Source organism: Sander lucioperca, chromosome 24, assembly GCF_008315115.2.
Source record: "Sander lucioperca isolate FBNREF2018 chromosome 24, SLUC_FBN_1.2, whole genome shotgun sequence".
In the NCBI taxonomy this organism is placed as follows: Eukaryota; Metazoa; Chordata; class Actinopteri; order Perciformes; family Percidae; genus Sander; species Sander lucioperca.
The window spans coordinates 7977172-7995473 of NC_050196.1; the positions used below are offsets into that span (position 1 = coordinate 7977172).

An 18302-nucleotide genomic window follows, 5' to 3' on the forward strand; every position below is an offset into this window, starting at 1 on the left:
AAGAATATACTGCATCTCTAATAACACCAAATAGAATAATCACCCCTAGACAAAATTTGCATTTGTATTTAATAAAATATCAGTTTTTTTCTGGTTCAGATTTGTAGCAGTAGTTGCACAACATGGCCACTGGAGGTCCTGTTTTTCCTTCAAATGTAGCCGAAGAAGAGTTGACGGTATTAAGAGATCAGGGAGCAGGCAGCAGGAAACTCAACGCGGTTGGTACATCCATGGGTTGGTTCAGTTGTAGTTTAATCTCGGAAGCATGGATTCTTCTGCTCCAGTTCCACACTACCTGTAGCACAGGGAGCAACTCAAGTACTGCTGGGAGCTCACACCGTCTTCTGCGGACTTTCATCTATCAGCTCGTAAGTTTAGATGTCTTTTATTACGAGTGCAGTTGCAGCTAAATTGATGTGGAATAACTTGAAATGTTACCATTGTAGTCATTCTTACTTAATCCAGCCAGGAATGTCAACTCACTTAAATGAGTTCCTCTAACTTCATGGTGAAACTCCTTGGCATGTTTTTAAGTCGATAAGTATGTTTTTAAACTAATATTGTTTTTCTTTTGTTTGTTTTTTACTGCAAATAACTTTTTCTTTAAAAGTTGTTTTGGTGCCTTATAATGAACTCACTTGTATCATTGACATACACTAGAAAATACATTAATTACTTTACTTTTTTTTTTTATATCTAAATCAGTTGATATTTTTCTTAGTATTCCTGGCTGTAGAAATCCATTTTCATGACATGTTTAATGTGTTACTTGTCTGTATTGTATTTTATTGTATCAATCTATTATGATTATCATGTGGTACACTTGGCAAGTCAAGAGACAGATTTACAGTTCCACAAAATTGGCTTGATTATATGAAGAAGAAAAAAAAATATTATGTGGTTTCCAGGTTTTTTCTTAGCAATCGGTTCAAGAAATCTCACGTAACGTTTGTTCTCTGGGATTGAACCAGCTGTGCAAAAATGTCAAGTGCACATCTGGATGTAGGGCAAGTTTTGAGGATTCAGTTTGCCAGCCTGTTTCAGCCCCTCTCTTGGTGAACATTAAGTATTCAGCTCTCATGAATGTGAAATGTACTACCTTCCTTGGGCTTTATCTGCTGCTTTCACATTAAAAGCCTAGATGTCAATCAGATATGTTACAAAAGCCCACAGTGAGACCTCAGTGGAGTTGAAAGGTGATTTAACTGTTGCCCAACAGGAGCAGGCTGCATGTTTGAAGCCAGATGGTTGGCACTGTAAAAGAGCACACAACGCCCATAAAGCTCTGAGGTCTGTCTTGTGGTTTTAACGCGGTTTGGTTGATTCTGATCAAAGGCCAGTTTATGCCTGATCCCTGCTGTTCCCACCTTTTTGTCCAGGGTGTGGAGAAGTGATCTGAGAGTAGAATTCTCCGGTACGTTTACAGATCTAATTGTCTTCTTAACACTATGTGATGTTTGACAGCCAACCAACGGCTGAGCTTAGATGGCGTCTGCACCCTCCACACACCTTTTTACATACAAAGTCACTCATGTCGTGATCACCTTACTGACTACTGCCTCCTCATCACCACTTGCGTCACCATCCGACCACTGTAATTTTCGTTGAGGATTTCAGGTTTTGATTTTGAAATCTCGAGGTCGCCTCTGTCTAGACATCCCAAGTGTGGCAGCTTGTTTTGCTGCCGGATGATTGTTGGGTTTACTGGAGAGGATGTGCATGCTGTCAGGACTATCATGTAAACACCTCCATTACACCCCAGGTGATGTTTCATGAGTCAGCAGCTGTTGTTGTTGATGCCAACACATTGTATTACCATTGGCAACTAATGTGCCAGAGCTGCGAAAAAAAGTTGAGTTGTTCACACTTTTATTTTATTTTTTTAAGTAGGGCTGGGTTAAAATAATCAATTCTCCAATTAAAATCTTTTAATATGTCTTTTCAATGACTGCCATGTTAAGTAAAAAAGTACTTTTAAACTTTTTTTTTTTTTCGTAATGTAAACATTAACCCGGTGCATTATAAAACATATTTGAGGGTTGCTTCTTGTTCGTACAGTTCACAGCAGAAGTTCTCTGAGAATCTCTTTTTTATAGCCAAGCTAAACTGGTTTTGTAACTGAAATTTCCCTAACCTAATCAATATCCAATCAGAAATGTTATTGGATCGGAACCGAAATGATTCGGGAAATCATTGGCAATACCCGGCCCTATTTCTTTAAGTAAGTAAAGGGTGATTTTGAATTTTATTTTATTAGGATCCCCATCAGCTGATGCAGAACATCAGCTACTCTTCCTGGGGTCCATACAAAACATAAAACATTATAACAGATAAGACGTTTTCAGACAAGACAGCCACATGATATAAAACTAAAAATAAGAGCAGTATAACTAGCATTATTCCTTCTTGCAAATATAACTATACATATTCCTCTTCATATACTCTTATAAATATTACATACATACATATGCACTGAAAATAGAAAAGTTAAATCTTACAACATTTTTGTATACACATAAATATTCCTATACATACAAAGTACAAAAGTAGTTACAGAATATGGTTACAGGCTTAGGGCCCTTAGATGTTGCTTTACTTGTTTTTTAAAGCTTGATTTATTGTGCGTTTTAGCATTCTCAGCCTGAAGTGAGTTCCATGCAACCATACCCCGATACAATACTGTATGTTGCATTGATTGTTTTCAGGATCTAGGAACGTTTTAAAAAGTGATCTCTTATGAGGCTGAGACGATGCTGTCATTGCTAATGTCATCCTCTGGCTTCATGTTTCCCATTACAGCAGACAGTGTGTCAGTGAGATGCAGCTACAGCTGTTCTGACCAACAGCAGCTCAACAAGTCAAAACACTGGACAGCTGACGGGGGTACATCTGCATCACAGCCTTCTTCACTCACACGACTTGTTTCTTTAATAATGTTTTAATTGTGTGTAGCCTCAAACTAGTTGTGGTTGAAGCTGTGTAAAGCTCTCTGACAGTGTTTGTGTTTTGCAGCTGCAGCCTGGATGTGTTACTGGCTCACTGTGAGTTGATAACCCAGCCTCCGTGTGCAATGTGTGGATCTGCCTTGCCCCTGTGTCTGCTGCTCTGGATAGTAGGAACGGCTGTTTCCAGGACGCAAGGTACGCTCTGCAGTCAGTAATTGCTTTTTGGTACTGAGTGCTCTGCTGTTTTATATTCATTTTGGCAGTGATGTCAGTGAATGTAACTTAGTACACATCTATTAACCCTCCTGTTGACCTCGGGTCAACTGTGACATAAGAATGTTGGAAAAAAAAAAGTGACAAATGTTGGAAAAAGCTACAAAAACGCTGAAAAAAAAGTGACAAAAAAACATTTCCAAAGGTGACAAAAACTTGTCGAAAAAACATCGGAAAAGGCGACAAAAAATTGACAAAAACATTATTAAAAAAAATTGGAAAGAAAGTGACAACATTTTTTGAATAAAATCGACAAAAATGTCAGTGTTGAAAAAGAACAACAAAACGTTGAAATTTCGACCCAGAAAAACACAAAGTTGCATGGTCAACGGGAAGGCAACACAAGGGTTAAGGAAAGAACTTAACAATGCCTGCCTTTTTACATTGAATTCTACTTTATACCTCTACTTCACTATATTGTAGAAAGAAATATTGTACTTTTTTACTCCACTACACATTTTTCATTTGACAAGATTTTACATAAACAAAACATATGCCAAGTTTTAAAAAACGTTTGGCTTGTTACTTGTTACAAAAAAGCCGCATCTAGTCGGTGCTCCTTGTTTGTTCCAGATGTTACAGTAAGACACTTCTCAATAGTTTTATTCAGATGTTCGAGGCTCAAAGAGATACAATTATTGAATATTTCAAAGTAAAAGCTTCGAGATTAGAAAAATTAATACACAGTTGTGTATCAGACCTTTTTTATTTTTCTTCTTTCCTTTCTCATTAATCATCTCACATCCTCTCAAATGTATCTTGTGACCCTATGGAGGGTGGAGAATATTCATTATCTAATATTGTAAAATAATAATAATATATCAGTCCCGGGTAATACTTTTAACTTGTAATGAAGTTTTTTTCACATTTACTTATTTTAGGCTTCATAAAAGTGAAATGTAATATGGTCTCTGAACTCAGGTCAGGTGGTAGCTCCTGCCAGTCTGAGCGCAGAGGTAGGTCATTCCCTGCTGCTTAGCTGCAACGTCACCACGAAAGCGGGCGACACCGTCCGGCAAGTGCGCTGGCTCAACAGGCACAAGAAGGTCCTCCTGGCGTACGAACAAAGTGTGCCAATCCGCATCAGCCATCAAGAATCCAACGTGCAGCTCACCGCCTCCCGCAACGACGCCAGCTACATCACCCTCCAGAGGGTGGGGCCTGATGACGAGGGCTGCTACCGCTGCATCTTTGATGTTTACCCCAGGGGCCCGCTAGATGGCACGACGTGCGTCAGCGTCACCGGTCAGTTTCCCCCCCCCCCCTAGCTCATGTTATCTTTAAAGAACAAGTTATCTTCAATAAGCATTTTCCAGTGCTGCTGCTCACACCTAACATTTGAACTTTTGTTCTTTTTTTCCACACACTTTTTTTCTTTTCTTCACACACGTCACACATAGTGTTATGTTTTTATTACTAGACCCCTTACAGTATGAGACAGGAAGTAGTAGGCTGAGGTTTGAACTCGCAGGGAAGAAAGCCTGCCCGCCACCCAGCTAGTCTTGGCACTTCCTGTTGTTACTATTAATTGTGCACTTACATTTTTATTACACCCAGACTCCTCTTTACCCTCGTTACCCTGGCTCCTGCACACAAGCAGCAGTCATGTGAAGTTTTTATTGCACATTTTGATGCCAGAAGAAATAAATCAACACAGAGCCAACGTGCTATTGCATATCATCTTCATTGTCTTGATATTAAAGGTTGTGTAAAGTGATGTCACACGTTTTTTAGGCTTCAACATTTTTGTCACATACAGCAAACATCTCCTCACTATCCGCGAGCTGCCTGTCCCCTGAACACACTGTAAAAAAAAAAACGCTCTCTCTGTAGACAGTCCAGTCTCCACAAACGGCAACAAAAACAAACTGCGCCAACCTGCACCACACAACATAACAGTGTTCCAGCCAATAACCAACAAGAAGGATTTGGGGGTGGGACGTCAACAACAAGTGCCATCACCCAACATCGCTTAGAGCACCTTTTAATAACGGGAGCATTTCCTTTGTCCCAGGTAAAGTGCAACTGGATGGCAACAAGACGGCGGTGAGCGGGAAGCTGGCCACCCTGTCCTGCTGGTACAGCCTCCCCGAGAGGGTGCACCAGGTGCTGTGGACGAAGACGGCCGAGCAGGGCGACACCACCACCGTGGCCTCCTACGCCAAGCGTGGCCACCGGATTGTAGAGGAGCAGTACAAGGCTCGGTTTAGCTTGAGCCGATCTCTGAGCGACACCCAACTCACCATCCAGGCGGTCAGGACTGAGGACGAGGCCTGCTACACCTGCGAGTTCCACACGTACCCAGACGGAACCAGACGGGACACTGCCTGCCTCTCTGTTCATGGTGAGTACCCGTGTACTATCTATTTCCTCGTGGGAAATCACACTGCATATGAGCCAGAACTCCTTAAATGGGAACAGAATGGTGTGTGCAGGGTAGGTGCTTGGAGAAGTATTTTTAAAGGAGATCGGGATCCTTAATTTAGATCCTTGAGTGCCCCATTTATCTTTCTTGGGTGATGCCATTGCAAATTAATTATGTTTTAATAAAGCTATGACTTACTGAACTTATGACTAATGTTAGGTATTTCCCGACATTGTTCTAAACAAGTCGATGAAGCAACAGAGAGAAGTTTCCGTTCGTTCAACCGCTCCTTTCTGTCATTTAATGGGGGGGAAAAAATGATGCTGAGGGAACTGCCCCATGTGAAAAGACATAAATTATGATTTCATTATTTAATGTGGATTTTTTTTATTGAAACAAGTTGAACCTAGTTGGCAGTGGCTGTTTCTACTGTAGATCTGCATTTTATACAAATATACAAAAGTCAACCAGAAAATACATAGAGACCGGCACAAAAAACAATATAAAATTGTATTAGACTAATACATTTTGTATTTTATATTTATTTATAGGGAGCTTTAAAGCTAACACTGCACAGTCCTGACTGAATACAAACACTGTACATCTTAGGGATTATTTTCCAAATGTTCTTGACACGTTTTGTACTGGAGATACACTGTAGGCTGAGAGGAAGTGTGTGTATGTGTGTATCCCAGATATAGCTCAGGAAAGGGAAGGGAAGCGCTGTGTATAAACAAACCCTGAGGTGAAAGTTTCTCAAGTGGGTCATTAAACTACTGTTTCGGTGACAGCGCTTTTCCCTCGTGCGTGCGTACGTGCGTGTGTGAGATGTTGACAGAGGGAGGGGTGTCACTGAGGGGGAAAGGGGTGATTAATTTGGGAGAAAGCCCAGGGGATGAGTGGCTTACTGTTTCCCTAGACACAAGGCCTGTGTGTGTGTGTATGTCCTTCTCCTTGCTCTGCTAAACAAGCTTTGTCTCCCCTGACCGAAGATCCAGACACACAACCACCCAGAGTTAGTAAAAGCTGCTTTGCCTCTGTTTTCTGGCGGCCCGTCGGAGGACAACATGTGTCATTGTGTCCTCCGGGGGAAAGAGATTGACAGGCGATGTGCTCTGTCTCTCCATCTCCATTATAAAGGCAGAGGAACAAATCTCTGCTTTCTGTTGTCTGTGATTGGCAGGCTCAGACCAAAATACAAGACGGCTTCCAGTATCACAAAACTATATCTATTAGAGAGAGTTTATGAACACACCTTTCTAGGGGTAATAATTGACCATAAAATCAGTTGGAAATCACAAGTAAACCATGTAAGATCCAAAATTTCCAGAAGCATTGGGGTATTGAGTAAAGTCAGATACTTCCTAAATTATAGATCTATGAACAGCTCTGTAGCTCTCTACAGCACGCTGATACTACCATATTTAACGTACTGTGTTGAGATTTGGGGCAATGCCTGTAAAACCACTCTACAGACAGTGTGCACAGTTCAGAAAAGAGCTATACGAGTTGTGAATAATGTCGGCTTCAATTATCATACTAATTCTTTATTTCTTAAGTCAAACACACTGAAATTCATGGAGCTGGTGAACCAAAATACTACGTTAGTTCTGTATAAGGCTCGAAATAATCTACTTTCCCCCCAACATTCAAACCATGTTTAGAGAAAGAGAAGGGGGTTACGCCCTCAGAGGCGACCTTAATTGGAAACAACCACCTGTAACACAGTAATGAAAAGCAGGTGCATTTCTGTCTGTGGCGTGAAGTTATGGAACGCATTGCCAAGGGAATTAAAACATATCGGAAATGTTTTTAAATTTAAAAAAGGGTTCAAAGATATGATACTAGATAAGTATAGAAATTGAGTAATATTATTGTGTGCGAAGGTGGATAGTCATGTTGATGATGATAGGCATCATTACCATTAATGGTTGTCATCATTAAATATGATATTATTTACCTTAAGGTGGCAATTGCAATGTATATAAGCACTGACCCTAAATGGATGTATGTATGTATGTATGTATGTATGTATGTATGTCTGTGTGTGTGTGTATGTATGTAGGTATGTATGTACGTAGGTAGATGTAGGCATGTTTTGATTTTTTTTTTTTTTTCATATAATTTTTTTTATCTTTTTTCGTCTTGTCGATTTTATTCCCTTGAAAATTAGTTTATTTTAAAAATGTGACAAGGGGGGGCCTTATATAAGCTGAAGCTTCCGACCCTACCCTTTGGTTACGACCAATAAATAAAAATTCATTCATTCATTCATTCATTCATTCATTAAAAACAGCCACTGAACACAATCTTTCTTTCACCAGTTTTACCCAAACCAGAGGTGAGTTATGTGACCTCGTCGTCAGGAGTCACCGAGGCCAACTGCACGGCCCAGTCCCGACCTGCAGCAGAGATCATGTGGAACGTCGGCGGGGACAACCGGACACTTGGACCGCCCGCTTCATCCGCCTACGACCAGGGCGACGGCACGACGGTAGTCACGAGCACTCTGTTATTCCAATCAGCGATGCTCAACGACCAGTCCGTCGAGTGCATCGTGCACCACCCGGGTCTGAACAAACCCCTGACAGTGTCCCTCAACACAAACGGTGAGGAGCTCGTAAATCCTGTTCCAATGGGGTTTTTATCACATTTTATCACATTAAATGTAAAGGTTTTCACAATTTGACCAATTCTTCTATTATTCTGTATGATGTTTCACATCTCACTGCAGTTAGAAGCCTGGTCCACTTTGCTGATCTACAGTCAGATTAACTCACAACAACCTTATCATAAAGGGCCTGCACACAAGTGTGTTCACCCTGAAAAACCATGTGAACAGACTTCCCAAATGGGTCAGTTTCAACACACATAAAAAGTAAGGGACCTGTTAAACGCAAATAAGTGAGGAAGAAAATTCATATGCTACATATGTGCTCAAAAAAAGGCACTAAGTGGGGTATATTTGTGAGTACTTGCATCAGAGTACTTCTTCTACCACTGCAAGTAGCCTACTGAATAATTATTTAAAAAAATAAAAAAAAACATATCAAAGAACCAGCCATAAAGTTAGATAGGAATTATAACAGACCAGGTGAAAATGTTTTTATATGTATTATTATTATTATTATTATTTATTCATTCCCATGAACAAATGAATGCTGTCTGAGGAGGAGCGTCAAGCTTGAAACATGCCGCGATCCAGAGGAGCTGCTAGTCCCAGCGTTTTCCACACAGTGTTCTGTATGCCATTAAGTGCTTGTATTTATGCACATATTTAGCATAACTTAATGCTCTCACTTTTTTTGCATTCAACCACTCCCCTAATTTTCTCTTTTACAGAGTTCTCATGCACAGTCCTACAGGACACAAAAAGTGAAAACACCTGTGCACCACGGTGGTGTAGGGCCTTTAGAATAATATTACTTATAGTACAACAAATTAAAATAGTAACCGTCAGACACCGCCTACCAAGAGCCTGGGTCTGCCCCAGGTTTCTCCCTAAAAGGGAGTTTTTCCTCGCCACTGTCGCACTAAATGCTTGCTCTTGGGGGAATTACTAGAATTGTTGGGTCTTTGTAAATTATAGTGTGGTCTAGACCTACTCTATCTGTACAGTGTCTTGATATAACTTCTGTTATGATTTGATACTATAAATAAAATTGAATTGAATTAAATGGGTTAAAATTTAGAGATATTAGCTTCTGACAAAAGCAAGCAAAATAGATAGATAGATATAGATAGATTTTTCTTGATCCCAAAATGGGAAATTACGGTGCAACAGCAGCAAAATATCAGACACACAGCAAACGTACAGAAAATACATGAAATAATAATAAATAGGATAGAATACAAGAACAACTATTCAAAAAATTATGATTAAAAAAATACAAAGTGGAGAATGTACAAACGTATATACAAGTTGGGAATAAAAATGTACCAACTACTTAAATAGTATTTATAAAGATGTAAGTAAAACCTATGTTTGTGCAAGTTGCACTTAGTACAGTATTGTTATCTAAAACACTCAGTGATGAAGTGTTAAAAAGTTGTATTGCCTGTGGTAGGAATGATGTCCTGTAGCGGTCCGTGCGACATCGAACCTGTCGGATCCTCTTAGTGAAAGAGAGTGTAATAAAAAAAATAAGGTGTAACCACAAATAAAATCTGCCGTTAGCCAGGTGGACTTCGTAGTAATTTTGTTTGTAAAATCTGAGCGTGAGATTAGATGTTACAGCAGCACAAGAAACAAGCCAGAATTAAACGACATACCAGTACTGTCTCAAAAATATGTAGAAACCAATTCTATTTCCCATTCTTGGGTGCTGAGGTGAAGCAGAAAGAGGCTCTTTGTTTTCAACATGTGTGTATTCTCAGCTATTTCTAGTCACGGGTAATTATGGCTGCTTTGATGGCCTCCTGAATCCTGTAATGTTGCAGCATACGAGAAGGATTATTTTCCTCATAAGAAAGTCATTATTCTGGTACCACATCACCTAACATGTTTAGTCCAGATGTCATCAAACATAAACGGTGCTTTAAATGGAAGTGTGTGTGTGTTGCAGTGGGTCCTGCCATGGTCATCCTCCTCTCAGTGTGCGGTGTGGCAGCGGTCCTCCTCCTGTGTCTCTGTGTGTGTCTCTGCAAGTGCTTCATCTGTACCGACGGTGAGTCCCGACTCTGCAGCTGCACTTTCAAGCCACATTCCCTCTTCTTAAATGACTTGACAAAATGTATTTACATATTCTATCCACATTTTGTTTAATTAGGATTTCATTGAATCCACCTAAAACGGCATACACTGGTTGAAGAACCAGTGTTTGCAGCAGCTGTGTGCAACAAGGTTCTCTAGTGGTTTTCCAAAGGCATTCTGGGAAGTGTAACCAACATACTGTTAACTCCTGTAATGAGAGTATGTGAAGGTGGATGTTTTTCTTTTGAAGCTGCCAGCAGTTCAGGAAAGTGTGGGCGGAGAAAGTGAATAAGAGGCACTTTTGAGTTCAGCAGAAGCCTGAGGTGTAACTGTAAAAAAAATAAAAAATAAACAGGCTGAGGACTTCAGGATCAGTCTTTTTCTATGGGATTTTCTTCCTTACAGGATCTCTATGATGGGAGAAAAACACTGCTGATATGCAGCACATTGTTTGTTTTGTGGCCTGTTGTGCTGGCCAAGTTTTGAGAGCCTCTTGTCATTGTAGCGATTGTGATGAATTGCTACATTTCTACTGGTTACATAAACATCTTGGCACACTAAAACAACCTCGGAGAACTTGAGCCAATCCTGACTAAAACAACGTAAAAAAAAAAAAAAAAAAACGTTAAAAGTCGTACTTAAAGCTGATGTTGTCAATATGTTTATATTCGGATCACCACAAAGAATTATAACTGGTTTGCAGTTCCCCTCAACTCTAGGGAGAATTTCACCGACTTTCAGCTCGTTGTTTTGGTTTTCTGGCCCTGCAACTTTATTGTTTTTGTTGCACTCTCATCAGCATCATTTCCAGGCGCACCAGTCAGCTGTCTTTAGTGAAAACCACTATGCTATCAAACAAGATAAATGTAGCGACTAGCTGGTAAACATGGAGCAGTAAGTAGCTAAAGAGCCAGATATTTCCCTCAGGAGTTGGTAGAGACCAAAGAAAGAGCAAAAATAGAATGGATATTGGATATACATTCATCAATTGGACACAAACACAACTCCAAATGAGTGCTAATGTTGCTCCTTGTCTGCTGGATGTAAAAATGTGGCAATATGGGGTCAATGCTTCAAAAGGGCCTTTCAAAAAAACAAACCAAAAAAAAGAATATTCTCTGTTTTAACTAATTTGTTCTGGAGAAATTCAGAAGATTTGGTAAATTCAGCTGTTTCAACTGTTTGTAGTGTGGGAAAGAAATCTCAGGAAGTGAATATAGTGTCAAACCATGAAATACCTCACATGTCAAAAGGTCAGTTTGCAGGGCTCACAGCGACTTTCCACACAGAGGTGGCATGCTTACTCATGTGTCATTGACACTCCCTTGACTCCTCTTAACACCTTTCCAACAATCCTCACTGGGTGTCATGGAAACGGTGTGCTGCCAGCGTAATGTGGCGTGTGGACCGCTGCCCATTTCCCCCTTTTATCATCACTTCTCTGCCCGCCAAGGAGAGGCAGGGAAAAGCAAAGTTATCGCGGCAACGACAGAAGCTTTGGCTGACGTTTGTGCTTCTGCCGGCCAACAAAATTCGTAAAGGAAGAAAAAGAAAAGTTGCAGCTGATGTGTCGGGGTCAGGACGGTCTCACGGCAACTCTCGATTTGGCAGTGCACAATTTCGCTTTGTGGCGCATGAGCCAACCAGAGTCATACGACAATTAAATATAGTTTATATTTGATATTTTTGTCATACCTGCATGGACCTTTTTTACAAGGTTTCTAAATTCTTCCAGCGCAATGCATTTCCTCAATAAGATTTATGAGTTTTCTTTTTTCTTCAGCTTCTCCTCCTCTTTGTTTTCTTGTGCGATAAGAAAGCAGGCGCCACATATGTGCATTTTCCTCATGTCTTAAAGCTGGAAACCCAATGACACATCTTTTTAATTCCTACTTTATTCGTCACCTCATCATGTCGAGCGCCAAAACCAACATTCGCCCACATGGGTCGCACACAACAATGCCTCAATCATGCTGTTGATTTAAGAGTGTTTGTGTTTTTCTTAAACTCATGACAGTCGGGGCCAGTCTTGACACTCTTGAAAACACTGTATTTGCACGTGATTGATGGTGTGGTATTGAACCAGAACTTGCACAAGTATCTGTGGGAGATCTTGAATACATGGCAGCTGGGTCACTGCAAAAATAGATTTTTCTCTGGAGAAAAAAAAAAAAAAAAAAAGCTCCCGTTTGCTTGAGACTTTCCACATTGCTTGAAGGTCTTTCCTCATTTTCCAACTCCGTGCATCCTGAGCAGAATAACAAGTGGTTGTGCTTATTGTAGCGAGGTAGCAGCCAGAAGAAAAGAGCCTCTTTCTCTGTCTAATCCTTTGGACTGTTAGACATTAGAGGCCTGGTGGAGGGAGCAGTGACAGGGAGGAACAGAGCCCAAAGTTGAGAGCCTGCCCAGCTGATAACAACACTCGACTGTACAGACACACACACACACACACACACACACACACACACACACACACACACACACACAGACGTACTGTATTTCCCAGTCTTGGCTGAGATGTGCCAGGAATACAGGCTTTTACTGTGATGTGATTCAGATTGCAGTTTAAGGGAAGAGAGCTGTGATGCATTTGTCTTTATTTGGAGCTGGCCTCATTCATTTTGATTAGCTCAACATACAGGGTGAAAAGAGGAGCTGCAACAATGTGCAGTACAACAAATATATGGTGTTTTCTGAAAATTAAACCACATAAACCTATTCTGGTACAACCTCTAAATACAATTACGAAATTGAAAATGAGCATAATATGAGCACTTTAAAGCTTTTTTAATTGCATCATACACAGAGAGCATTTTGTGAATGTTACCCACACACTCGACTACAACGGGGTTTCACACCTCAGATCTCACAGGATATGAGTGATCCAGTTTGTATCAATATCAATGTTGGCATCAAATTTAACATTAATGCAATGGCCGGTGATACACAATTAATAAAGATAGGTAGATCCAATTAAAGGATTGGTTTACCTGAGCTACAAAAACACATATTCTCTCTACCCCATTTAGTTGCATAGTAATGAAAGTAGTTTTGGTTTCATTATGCCTTTTGACAAAATAATCATCTCTGAGAATTCATTGACAAAGTACACTTAAAACAGTGTATATTATCCATACCAACCAGGACTGTTTTTTTGGAAACAGTCTTGGTTAGTATGATAATATTCATGAACAGTGTTGGTCAAGTTACTTGGAAATAGTAATTAGTTACTGATTACTTCTCCAAGAAAGTAATCCAGTTACTTTACTGATTACTTATTTTCAAAAGTAATTAGTTACTTTACTAGTTAAGTTACTTTTCAAAACTATGATGCACGACCTGAATAAAACAGTGGAAATTGGCAGCATGTCCTCGACAATATAGCCAGCGATGAGCTTCTTCAGTTCAGCGACACTAAGTCCTGTCGCTTTTAAGTCTATTTTCACCTGTTTAGCAGGAGAGGGGCCCTCGGAGGTTTGCCCGGTGGAATTGGATGTAGCCGCAGCGGTCATGTCAGTTGGGGGTTCAGGTTTTTTTTTTTCAGTGAGTTTCACATTCCTGTGCCGGCTTGCTAGGTGCTTGCTCAGATTTGAGGTGGAATTTTTCGCTGTAGATAAAAGTTTTCTTCCCACACAGAGTGTACAGCGGACGCTGATGTTTTTGTCACCTTTAACCGAGTCAAACTCAAAGTAATGTCGGTACTTCCAAGCATTAAACGCTTGCATGGTCCTGCTCTCTCCCGTGCTCCATGTTGTCTCTTCTTCAACACTACACATGTCGGTGTTTACCACTGACGTCGCGGCGCACGGTCTCACGAAACAAAATCACGGTTAAGTAACGCAGCCTGCTTACGGGGAAGTAACAGTAATCTAATTACTGTTTTTGCAATTGTAATCCCTTACTTTACTCGTTACTTGAAAAAAGTAATCGGATTACAATAACGCGTTACTTCTAACGCGTTACTGCCCATCAGTGTTCATGAACTACTTTCTACCAAAGAAATATTCCTATTGAAAACTCTTTTATAGCCCCTGAAAACTAAATACTGAAAGTGTTTTTTTTTCTATTCTGTTTTGTGACAAAATCACCAACAATCAAGAGACCAAAAACAAATGTGTTTTACGTTCAAAAACTTAAACGCGCACCCTCACCTTTTTCTGCCAGTGTCAAACCTGTAAGATGAGCAGAGGAAAAAACACAAATACATACATTTCTCATGTGAAATACCCCAAACTAATCTACAAATACCACAGCTAAATATCTCAAAACTGGCGCATATACTGTAAAACTATGTGCATGACTTACAGTAGATACCACTAGAGGTAAGAGGGAATATATTTTTTGTTTTGTTGTTAGTTGCTGGAGGGATGCAGAGCATTTAAAGTGTGTCTGAGATGTTCAGCTGCAGAGAAAGCCACTGTGGACGGCATGAAAAGTTGTGATGTCTGTGGCTAAAGTTGTACCGCGAGCCGGCCACAAATGGTCCTTTGTGGTTGCCTCTGAATCAGTGGGCGTTATTCAGCCTTCAATCACAGCTGGGAAGTAGGGCCAAGGACTGAGGTTCTTCCAGTAAAAATGCTGCTTGCTATTTGTGTCTGTGTTTCCATGTTTGTTTTTTTGGTGGGACCGGGTGGAGATGTACAGACTATAAGGTGCAGTGGTGGCACAGCTACAAGGACAAGGAGTTAACCTCAGATAAGAGACGTTTAATCATGAAAGCCAATGTTTTCAGTGGCAGCTTTTAATCTGTAGCACGGCAGGAAGTACGTATGTGGAGTCAACACATCCGGTCATGAGGGCAAGACTGAGGGTAACACAGATTGCTCCTTAGAGATTAGAGGTAGAAAAACATGATATAGCAGCGCGCCACATCCTCGACTCCTCCACTTGCCTCCCTTCCTCGCGTCTTAGTCCCTCCCGCCGAGGAGGCACGGGAGAGACGGGAGGAAATCATCGGAGGAGAGAGGAAACGAGGAAATGTGTTTTTTTAGAGGGATGAGACGTCCTTTCCTCTGAAGCGTCACATTAATTTGTCAGCTGTATGGACGGAGTTAGCAACTACTTCAGCTGCACGGCTTCCAGGAAGGCTGCTCTCGTGTATCCTCGCCTATAGCTCCTTAATGCTCGCTCCTCGCGGCAGAAATAAGAGCTTTGAGACAGCCTTCGCTGAGGAGGGACAGAACAACTTCTGGTTCAGCCGAGGAGTCGAGGAGCTATCAAATAAGGACTATGAGATGCAGCCCAAATTCCTCACCTGATGAAAGTGACACCTTCTGCTTTCTTTTTCAGAAACATCTGGCCTCTGCAGTGTTGATTGATTTTCCAAGCTCTGTGTCACACATTTCACTTGTCACTCTCGCTCTACTGGGCTTTTAGGCTACATGTGTCGATTCAGCTTTAACGCTACAAACTAACCTCTAAATAACTCCCGTTGCTGCCACATGTACATTGAGGCGTGGCAGTCACTTGATCACGGCGAAGGAATTCCTGCAATGTTTCATTATATATGTGCATGTGGTCTTTTTGGAATGAAGTGGGTGTTTTGGGGATACAAGCGTGTATGTGCTTGCTGTGTTTATTTTTGCATTCCTGGGTGGGATTTATATCAAGTAAATACAACCTCTGCCTGTGATGTTAAGACATTTTTGGTTTGGGAAACTCATTCTTCACTGGAGAAACAACAGTTTGATTCCCAGCCCTTATTGGCCTTAACACTTTGCACTGACTTCCACCTCATATACTCTGATGAATAATAGTAGCGGATTGGCATTATCTCATAAGCAAATAAGAACTTGTTGGAGCTGTAGTCTTCATAGAAAATGATTGATGTCAACATGTGTAGTGCCAGTCCTGTTAGCATTTAGCTACAGTTTAAAATAAAGAGTGTAGAGTCAAGTTTTATTATAATGAATTGGACAATATTATATACTTGTTTCCCTTGTTATAATAAATGTAACTTTGTGCTTTTCAAACAAATCTATAGTTTTAGCAGTGGCATATTTTCTGAAACTCACTTTGCTTTTCTTTAAGGATAAATACCTGATGTCCCCCTAAACTCATAGTGCTCAACCTTTTCACAGATGAAATCTCAGAGGGTGCCCTGTAGGAAAATGGTGTCACAGCCCGACAGGACATGCAGACTGCTGGGGGGGGGGGGAAAGGATTTGTGTTGATTAATGGGAAATGGGAAATAAAACGTTGTGGAAAGTTTCTTGGGACAAAGCTGACCCAACTCTCTGTGTGTGTGTGTGTGTGTGTGTGTGTGTGTGTGTGTGTCTCTCTCTCTCTCTGTGTCCAGACTGATTTGGATGCCGACGTCACTGCTGCTTTGATGAAGGTCCAGTGGAGCTCTGAGCCTGACCTAGCTGCTCAGCACCGTGCCCTCCAGCTCAGCGTGCAGAGGAAGGGAACAGAGCTTTCACAGAACTGAACCGACGCTGCTGGTTCTGCTTCCACGGGCTGGGAGGGTCCCGCTAGTGCACACACACATTTCTCATGTCATTTACTACAACGTAAACGGCACTAAAACCACATTATTTAATGCTAGATATTACACTTACACTAGAATAGTTGCTTTGATGATTGATGAGATCCTTGTGATATGAATAAGGGGGTGTTGGATTTGGATCAGTAGATCTTATGGCTTCATGGAGGTCCAGTGGTGTTGCAGTGTATAAGGTCAATTCTCAGATGTTGTGATAATGTATATATTTTTAAATTATGGTTCATATATCGAGCTTGAGTAGAGTTCTCTGTTGGTCTGAAATGTTCTTTGTTGGGTAGCTTGTCAAAAGAAATCAACTAATGTAATCTAAATTTAAATACATTAATACATCATTTATCAGTGGGAAATTGATTAGGTTCCATTTAAAAGCAACTCAAACATTGACTTATTTCTATATTCTTTTAAAGCCCCTTAAAACATGGTTTCAAATCTTAATTCTTTCTATATGACGTTCATTTTGCTAAACGAGCACAAATGAAAGTGGATTAGATGTTCCTAGGTATTTATTTTTAGAGTTTAATGCTGAAAAACTCAGCTAACTGTCATCGGGTCGTTGTGTGAGTGCGGTTTGATCAGATGTGACCGACGGTGATCTGGCAACAAAAGCAAACAACCCCCACAACTGTCATCAGACGCTTTTAATTGACACTTTGCTCAATCCCGATTGGTGCACAGACGAACATGGCGACACTGAAATAACTCAGTGGAAACAACCAAAACTGTTCCACTGTTCCTGTCTCCACATAGGACCCCCCCCCCATCGCTCAGAGGAAGAAGATGATGAGAAAATTGTTCTTCAGAGCCTTTTAGGGTGGCTGAAACTTTCTTGGCCACTGCTGCCTGATTGCTAGCCTGGTTGACAGTGGGTCTGGGAAAGATTCATTCACAGCTCATTTCCAAAGGGGCGTCACCAACGGACGCCGCTCAAATGCCTCTGGGCGCAATTGGATAGTCCTTAAAACCAATTAGACCAACGATCCGGGTGACGTAGCAGAGATGGCAGCATCAACGGGTTGCTGCGCTTTGGTGGCCGTCATGTTGAATGTAAACAACAAGCTACTTGCCGTCGCTGCGCTATCGTCATCGTGTAAATCCCCCCTCAACGGTTGTGATTGATGCCTCGATTTGGAAAAATTGGAAATGGGCTTTAATGGGCTCTTGGGCAGACTGACTTGCAGAGCAAATCTCAAATTTACCTGAAGTTCGTCAGGGTTTTCCCAGGCTAGCCTGATTGCTGTTGACCACCATAACGGTCACCACAGCCTGCTACATCACCTGAAAACACTGTATTTGTGGTTGTCAATGACACAACCATTTTTTTGTAAACTAGAAAAGAAGGATGATTAATAGGATGCCATGCCATGGAAATCCAAAAGACGAAGGGGGATGGAGGCTAAAATCTGACTTTTAGTGAACCGGCCCTGGTGTGACTCAAGACTAAAAGGATGGGTTTGAGTGGGAAAGAATGAAAGGTTTGTTATTTATAGCTGCTGTGTTGTGCGTGACAGAGAAGGGTGGTCG

General features: G+C 41.0%; 1 protein-coding gene across 1 annotated transcript; it reads left to right on the forward strand.

Annotated features, from left to right (window-relative positions):
* The first annotated feature begins 190 nt into the window (after positions 1-190).
* Positions 191-16980, forward strand: LOC116044441 (OX-2 membrane glycoprotein-like). The gene is made up of 8 exons (XM_031291599.2): positions 191-368; positions 2800-2883; positions 3013-3140; positions 4140-4463; positions 5233-5562; positions 7908-8192; positions 10149-10250; positions 16575-16980. The coding sequence occupies exons 3-8, from the start codon at positions 3071-3073 to the stop codon at positions 16577-16579; spliced, it is 1116 nt and encodes a 371-aa protein (XP_031147459.1). The 5' UTR covers positions 191-368; positions 2800-2883; positions 3013-3070; the 3' UTR covers positions 16580-16980.
* Positions 16981-18302: the final 1322 nt, after the last annotated feature.

Excerpts from the sequence above, each read along its gene's own strand:
- LOC116044441 (XM_031291599.2), top strand. The coding sequence starts at position 3,071 with ATGTGTGGATCTGCCTTGCCCCTGTGTCTGCTGCTCTGGATAGTAGGA. Across the intron at positions 3,141-4,139 it reads GGCTGTTTCCAGGACGCAAG|GTCAGGTGGTAGCTCCTGCC; the intron begins GTACGCTCTGCA and ends CTCTGAACTCAG. Across the intron at positions 5,563-7,907 it reads TGCCTGCCTCTCTGTTCATG|TTTTACCCAAACCAGAGGTG; the intron begins GTGAGTACCCGT and ends TTCTTTCACCAG.